An 8,138-nucleotide genomic window follows, 5' to 3' on the forward strand; every position below is an offset into this window, starting at 1 on the left:
GGGGCGGGATGGGTGAGGGTGCGGCCTGCCCAACCTGGGGCCCGGGGCCGCCCTCCGAGACCCCACTCACGCTGGTGGTGAGGACACTGGCAGCAGCCTTGTCGAAGTGGAAGGCCCGGACGCTGCGCATGCCATCCGTGATGAGCGTCAGCACGTAGCTGCGGGGGCGGGGGTGGGAGGACACTCAGCTGGGGCTGGGGGACCACTCCCCTGCCAGGGAGGACGGGCCCCAGAGCGGGGACTCACATCTCACCGCCCTTGAGGGAGATGACCATCTTGTCATAGGAGATGAAGGCCGCCTGAGCACAGTCCAGGGTGATCCGCACACCTTCCTGGGTGCCTGTGGGCAGGGGTGGTCAGCCAGGCCCAGCAGCAGCCCCCGCCACCCCGGGCCCTGCTCCCCAGCACTCACGCAGGGGGAAGGCAGTGGTGCCGGTGGTAAGGCTGTTGAGAGCCACGCCGTAGGGAGGGACGCTCTGATTCAGGTACAGCAGCGAGTTGACCGCGAAGATCACCACTCCACCTGGAACAGACACGCTGGTGGCAGGGCCCAGCACGCTCCACACACACCCCACCCCCGCCGCCCCAGCCCAGGCCCCTGTCACCTATGGGCTTGGGCACCGCCAGGGCCTGGGTACAGTCGAAGGGCAGGCTGGTGAGGGACCAGATGACGGGGTGCACCTTCTGCGTTATGTTCAGGGAGATGGCCACGATAGAGCATGTGTCCTGCCGCACAGCCACCCGCCTGGGGGCCAAAAGGAGTCAGCGTGGGGCCGGCATAGCAGGCCCGCTCCCCCGGAGACCAACCAGGTTCCTCCCCCGCAGCAAGCCCTGTGCACAACCAGGCCACAGGCCCTCACCCAGGCCACGTCTGGTTGGGCTCAAACAGGATGAGCAGGGTGGGCTCGTAGTAGCCATGCAGGAACTGCAGGTCGACGATGTTGAGAAGCTTCTCATCCAGGGCCCGCACGTCGATGATGTAGCTAGGCAGGAAGCTGGACCTCTGCCTAGGGGCAGCAGGCGTCAGTGGGGGCAGTGTGGCGCACACCTGGACTCCGTGGGGCCCCCACCCCGCCCCCACACTCACCCCTCTCCCACGAGCCCCTCGTGCTCCTCGGCCAGGCTCTCCCTGCGGAAGGGCAGGACCACCAGCCGCGTGCCGTAGATGAGCATGGCCGCGCAGCGCCCGTCGGGGTCCACACGCACCCGTGGCGTGTGTACGTTCTGCACGAAGCCGTCCTGCAGGAGAGGGGCGTCAGGCAGGAGCACCCCCCAGAGACTGGGCTGGGGCTGGGCTGGGGGTGGGGAGTCGAGCCCTACCCGCAGCTCAGGCTCCTCGAAGTAGTGCAGAGACAAGGTCTTGAGGTCGTGGGTGCCTGGGTCGTACTCCACCACCGACAGCTGGGGGCGGCAGGTCAGAATGGGGCCCGCCCCCCACAGCCCCCAGATCCCACCCCTGCCCACCCCACCCCCGCCCCACCTTGGCATCCTTGAAGCTCAGGAGCAGGGCATCCCGCTTGGCGCCGGCCAGCTGCACGCTGGCCATGGACATGACGTTGCCAAAAAAGGAGAAGGAAGCCACCAGCTCCAGCTTTTCCCGGTGCTCTCGGTGGGCCTTCCCATCTGCGGAGAGTAAGTGAACAGGGCCTGGGGCCCACGTCCAGCCCCCGCTCCCGGGTTCACGGCTGGGCAGCCACCCTGAGCTCACTCACCTGTGCTCCTGTCATTTTTGGTCGGCGCCTGGAGGAGGGAGGAAGAAGGAAAAAACTGTGAGGGGCCCACCTTACCCACAACCGGCCCTGTGGCCAAGAGCCCTCAATGGGGAGCGGGCGACCAGCCCGCAGGAAGCACCCCCAGCTCCCCCAACGCTGGGGCTCTCAGGGTCGAAGGCTGGACAGCACTGTATGTGCCCCCCAAAACCACTCAGACTCACCCTGGGCCAGCCAGCGATGACACGTGCTTGTTAGGAAGAAGGAACCCCAGCTCTGCTGAGCCCAACTGGTTGTGACAGTGACCCTACCGGGGCCGTGGCCTCACCCCATCTGCATCCTCCAGGTAGGCCCAGGGCCCAGGACTCTGGTGAGGGGAGGTGGCCACACCAACCCTGAGCTGCATCCCGGGAACGCCCCTCACTACAGCCCACTGCACCCAAGCAGGGAGAAAAACCATCTACTGTTTTCAGTGACTATGTCAAGCACTTGATAACAGACGAGACCCATTCATGACAGAAACCCCTTGCTGACCCAGAACACAACTTCCTTAATCCAGAAAAAGTCATCCCCGGCGGGTCTCTAGCAGGGACACACTTGCACTGAACACGACAGTCGCCCTCAGCGATGGGTCCAGCCCAGGGCACCGCCCCCTTGGCCAGACACAGGGTCAAGATGAAGACTGACTGCCACTCTGGGCAGTAACAAGACACAGAGGAAAAACATAACAAATTTTAAGACACACATGGACGTAATTAAATAATCTAACACACCACTGGCAATTTAGAAGGCAGAGGCAGGATAAGGACAGAACCTCTAACTGAAGACATAACCGAAATATCCTGATGAGAAGCATCAGCCTACAGACTCAAGGTCAGTAAGTCCCAAAGCAGGACAAACACAAACAAACTACAGCCAAGCACATCGCAGTTGAAAGACAGAAAATCAAAGACAAAGACAAGTATCATAAAAGCAGTCAGAGAAGAACAGAAATGCCACCTTCATTAAAACTGACTATAGGAGCCAGAGACGGTCTTTAAAGTGATGAAAGAAGAAAACAGTCAACTTAGAATTGTAAACCCAATGAAAATATCCCTCAAAAAGGAAGTTGAAATAAAAACGTTTTCAGACAAACAAAAGTGGACCAAGATCAACATCAGAAACACTCTTCAACAATTACCAAAGGAAGGTCTTCAGGCTGAAGACCCCAGATGACAAAAAAAGACTACAGCCTCCTGCACAGAGTATGAACTGCTGAACGTGTGATAATAAATGAAGGAAGGACTCAGGGGAGGGAGGCAGGCGCACCTGGAGGTGGGGAGAGGGTGAGTGAGGTGCGCCCCAGCCGCCCCGCCACCCCACAGATGCCAAGCGCAGAGGAAGGTCTGAGCACGAGATGGCACCTTCCACCTCAAGTCCGTGTCATAGTGGGGAGGCTACCACCCACCTCTCCAAGCCACTGACACCAGTGCCCAGGACCACACCAAGGATCTGACCAGGCCTGGACTCTCACAGGCCTGTGGTCCCAGCAGGGACTGTGGTGTTGCCTGGATGCACAGGTGTACTGACCTCTGGGAAAAGCCAAGGGGATCCTCCAGGCCCAGGGAAAAAGCCAGAGATACAGCAACACGTTCAGGACTGTAGACGAGGGTATGCAGGAAATTCTGGTGCTTATGCAGCTTTTCTGAGAGTCTGAATTTATGTAAAATCAAAATGCTAACAACAGTATAATGTTCTGCAGGAGCAAGCCTGTGACAACAGAATGCAGCGAGCAGGGAAAGAGGGTGAAGGGTTTCAAGGATTCTAGGCTGTCTGGGCAGGCTCCCTCGAGCCAGAGACTGCTGTGACCTCAAATGTAAGACAAAATGCACAACCCGAAGTCAACAGAAAAGATGAAATGAGGGACTCCCCTGGTGGCCCAGTAAGTAGCTAAGACCCCATGCTTCCAATGCCAGAGGGCCAGATTTGATCCTGGTCCCACATGCCACAACTAAGACCCAGCATCGCCAAATAAATAAAACTAAAAACAAGTGAATAAATAAAATATTTCTTGAAGAGATAAAATGAAACAAAATAGCTGATCAATCCAAAACAATAAATAAAAGAATAGTAAGATGCAAGATGGTGATTCAAACCCAACTACACGAGAAATTACTTCAAATAACTAGACCAGATCAGATCCATTCGTGACAGAATAAATAAATAAACCAAACATTCAGGCCAGAAGACAATAAAAATCGTCAGAATAATAAACAACATCCAACTATTTGCTATTGGTTCACTGAAAACATAACAACACAGATTTTAAAAAGATGCTCTACGCAAGGACTTAAGAAAACAAACAAACGAAAAACGCGTAGCCAAGTTACTACTAGACAAAGTAGATCTTAAGGCAAAAAGTATTAAAGGGGGACGTTTCCCGACAAAAAGCTCAGTTCAAAAGTAACTCTTTTTCGGCCTCACAAGCATGTGGAGATGGTTCCCCAACCAGGGGTGGAACCTGCACTCCCTGCAGTGGAACCACCATGAAGTCCCCCAAAGTGACTTGTAATTTGTCTTTCTGTACCTAATAATTCAGCTTACACACTTACACACACACACGATTCCTGACAACCCTATAGGGCAAGTGCTCCATCTTGTTCATTTCTAAAATTATACGTTCTTGATTTTTGGCTCCTCCATGTAAATCTGAGAATCACGATAGATTAAACTGTTGAGAAACTTTACTGCAACTTTGAGAAAAAGGACATTTAATTAATTAAAAGGACAAAATTAATTAATTAATTTTGGATTAATTTGTGCGGGGCAGGGCGGGGGGGGTGACATCTCTACAGTATTGAGACTTCCCGTCCATGATACCTTTTCTGTTTACTTGGGACTGTCATTAATTTTAGGAAGTGCCCTACATTTCCTACATGTCTTTTCCTCTCAAAGGTCACAGCTGCCCCAGCCAGCACTCACCCGCTTCCCACACACAGCTACCCTGCCCCGGCCGCTGTCCGCGGTCTGCCAGCCCAGGACCCGAGCCAGGCACACACCCAACGCCAGGCCCACCACCTGCTCGGGACCCTCTCCCTTCCCTGCCGCCACCCTGAAGACCTTGCCCATGAACCTGGCTCCCTGGCGGAGACTGCACATGGCCCGTGGGGCTCACCATCGTCTCTTCATCCCAGTTGGGGGCTGCTCTGAAGGACAGGAGCCTCAAAAGGGAGGCAGTGCCCTGTGAGTGGTCTGGCCCTGGCCTCGTCTCACCACCCAGGAAGCTCAGCCACCGCGAGGCCACCGGTCAGACACCAGGCTAGCCCCGTGGAGAGAGAGGAGACAGGCCCTTCCCGTCACGCAGACCGGGCCCAGGCCGGGCGTCCGTCCGCATGGTCCCTGTGGTGCTGTCCTGGCTCCCGGCTGCCCTCAGGACTGTGCCACCCTGGTGACAGTGTGTCTGGGGCTCCAGGCAGGCTGTCCTGCAGCAGTGACTAGGCTGGTCCCCGACGGGCTCAGCCACTGAGGGCTCTGCCCAGGCGCCACACTCCCTCCTGCCACTACACTCTGTGCTCTGTCCAGGAGCTGGAGGCTGCCCTACGCTGAAAGGCTGTGGAGCAAACACCTGACTCAGGCCTGGCAGCCACATCCGGTCTGCTGAGGGCCTCCTGTGGGATTCTTCACAGCTCTTGAAAGGTGTGCAGAGCCTCTGAGGGTCTCGGTGGGCTCCATGCGGGGGCTGCCCAGTGCTCCTTCCCTTCAGGGCACTAATGCGCCCTCACTCACCTCACAAAACCCTGCTTTTCCTACCAGTTCCTGTTCCATTCCTTCCCTTCCCTTTGCACAGATCTCCCCCATGGAGTTGTCTCTGTCCACTGGTGCTAACTCTCCTGCTCTGGGCTCCTGGCCTCACCAGCCCACATCCTGCCTGACGCCAGGCTTCCTCGTCGGGGTCGCCAAGCGCGTCTAGATCTCAGGACCCATCTGAGGCTCAGAAACACAGGGCCCAGCATCCAGATTAGGCCATGAAAGGCTCCACGGCTTCCAGCGTGGCAGGTCTCTCAGCCCTTGTCCTGGGGGAGGCGGTGATGCAAGGCTGGACGCTTTCTGCAGTAGCTGCATGCGTGCATCGAGAGATGGTAGAAACCATACCCCAGTGGGGCCTGCAGATGGCAGAGCTCCTGGCTTCCTGACGACAGACGCTGAGGCGCCGGCGGCTGCTTCAAGCTGCTAACAGCAACACATACTCCAACAATGTCCAAAGTGCACTCTTGCCCCTATGCCCCTCACCCCGCAACCATCTCCCCTGCAGGTGCCAGCAACTTCACTTGCAGGGTTAGTCTGGCCCCAAACCCAACTCTGGCAAAGCCTCTGCACAGCCCACAGCTCCGCTCCCTTGCGCGCCTCACATCCTGTCTATCCTGCCTCCTTGCCCCACCAATGACCACCCAGCCCAGTCGCCTTCTACTTGTCGCAGCCACGGTGACCCCAGGACACAAGGGTCAGATCAGCTCACTCCTCTGCCCAAACCTTAACTCACCATTGGCCTCAGGTCAACACTCAGCTCCCAAGACTGCCCTCAAGGCTACCCTGCTGATGCCCTGATCCAGCCTTGCAAGCCCTGTGACCAGCCACTCTTCCCTCCCTACTGCCCTGGCACCTTCACTCCGCCTCAAAGCTCTTCTCCCCCCCACACCTACAAGGCTCCCCGCATCAGCTCCTCCTCACCCACTCAAATCTCACCTTTCCAAGGAGGTGAGCTTTAGACCTCGCCTGGCTCCCCACTCCCCATCCCATCCTGGTGGTATGCATGGGCACTCTGGCCTTCAGCAAGTGCTGCACTGGCAGCGTGTGGCCCCCTACCCCCAGAACCACAGCCATGAGGGCAGCTCATCAACCCCTCTCAAGATGCCCACACAAAACAGGCTCTTAACAGATGACCCCTAGAAAGAGAAGTGAGTGATCGCTAAGAAGGGGCTGCGAACCCAAGTGCAAAACATATACAGATGTAAAAACATTCAATTTGTCCCTCAAAGTTGACTGAAAGCCAGTGTCAGATATAGTATATACAGCAAAGATGCTCTCATTCAATGTAGAGCCGTATGTATTTATTAGCAAAATTTCATTTTCAGTTTTGATTGAAATGTCGACAAAAGCCAAATACTGATCTCAAAACTGCTGTATCACAAAAGCTTAAACTAATATTATTTACTGACACAAACAGTCACTAACCTCTCACACATTCTTCTGTATTTTGCTTGCTTCATCACGTGTGGATTAGTACAGCTGTACACACATTTAACATAAAACAAACACTAGTGTCCTGAAGTAAGTGCCCGGGGAAGGCGGCCTCCTCCCTGCTGCCCCAGCCCTTACTCAGAACCCTGCCCTGCGGAGGACAACCCTTCCTGCCCCACTTCCACTCTGCACCCCAGTCCAACCCTGCCTGCCCTCAGATGCTTCTGGCCCGCACGCTGTCCTTGCATCCACGTGGAACCCACCTCTCCCTATCCTTGCATCTGGCTCTTACTCCCCTTCCAAGAACACATGCGAAGATGCCTCTTGAAGAAGCCACCCCTCACCACCAAAACCCTCACACCTCTGGCAATCAGAGCACCCCCGGTGTTTCCCCCACCGAGGGATTCATCACACCTCACTGACCTCCAACCCACAACCTGCCCCCACCCTACACCCAGCCTTGTTCCCTTTGCCAGGAATGTTCTTTCCCCAACGAATTCCTACTCTGTCTAAAGGAGGTTCCTCTGATCCCTCAGCCCTCATCTATTTCCTTCGCTGTTTCTGCAGGGTGTCCACAGGTGTGTGTTCTCACGCGTGTATTTAGTCAGTAGGTGTCCTCCTGCTCCAAGTGTGTGCAGATTCTGTTCTCTACCGTATCGCTAAAACCGAGCACACGGTACATATTCATGCGATTTGTTGAGAAATAGAGCAAATGAGATGCCCAGGGTAGGCCGCCGAGCCCAACAGAGCTTCAGGAGGTCGAGGAACATGGTTCCCGGACACGACCAAGCGCGGCGCTGTCGGCCCGATCGGCCTCGGGCCGGGGCACCCCCTCGCCGCGGGGCGCAGCGGCCCCAGCGGGCCTGCCTACCTCGGAGTCCCGGTTGAGGCGGTACACGTAGAGCTGCGAGGTCCCGGCTACCACGAGGTTGCGCTCGCTGTTGTTAAAGAAATTGCAGTACATGGAGAACTCGAGGCCGGTGGGCGGATGCGCCTGCTTGTACACAGCGTACATGGCGCCGCACTCGGGCTGCACAGGAAGGGGACAGGGTGAGCAGGAACGCCCGCGCGCGACCCCGGGCCCGCCCGCGCCCACCCGCCGCCCACCTTGCAGTTGGAGCCAGCTGATGGGGAACCTGTACGGCGCCGAACACGGCCCGCCCGGACGCGGAAGCCGCGCGCCACGGTTCCGGGTCCTGCGCCTGCGCAGCG

The 8,138-nt window shown here is 56.8% G+C and overlaps 1 protein-coding gene across 1 annotated transcript in view; it reads right to left on the reverse strand.

Moving 5' to 3' along the window:
* Positions 1-8,138, reverse strand: part of CPSF1 (cleavage and polyadenylation specific factor 1) — a 14,437-nt gene extending 6,299 nt beyond the window's left edge. The window contains 11 exon segments of the mRNA XM_070382592.1: positions 71-158; positions 247-340; positions 413-523; positions 606-745; positions 861-1,007; positions 1,088-1,239; positions 1,321-1,401; positions 1,481-1,623; positions 1,713-1,740; positions 7,798-7,956; positions 8,034-8,138. Coding sequence (XP_070238693.1) covers positions 71-158; positions 247-340; positions 413-523; positions 606-745; positions 861-1,007; positions 1,088-1,239; positions 1,321-1,401; positions 1,481-1,623; positions 1,713-1,740; positions 7,798-7,941 — 1,128 coding nt within the window. The 5' untranslated portion in view covers positions 7,942-7,956; positions 8,034-8,138.

Source organism: Bos mutus, chromosome 14 (assembly GCF_027580195.1).
Source record: "Bos mutus isolate GX-2022 chromosome 14, NWIPB_WYAK_1.1, whole genome shotgun sequence".
NCBI classification, from domain to species: Eukaryota; Metazoa; Chordata; class Mammalia; order Artiodactyla; family Bovidae; genus Bos; species Bos mutus.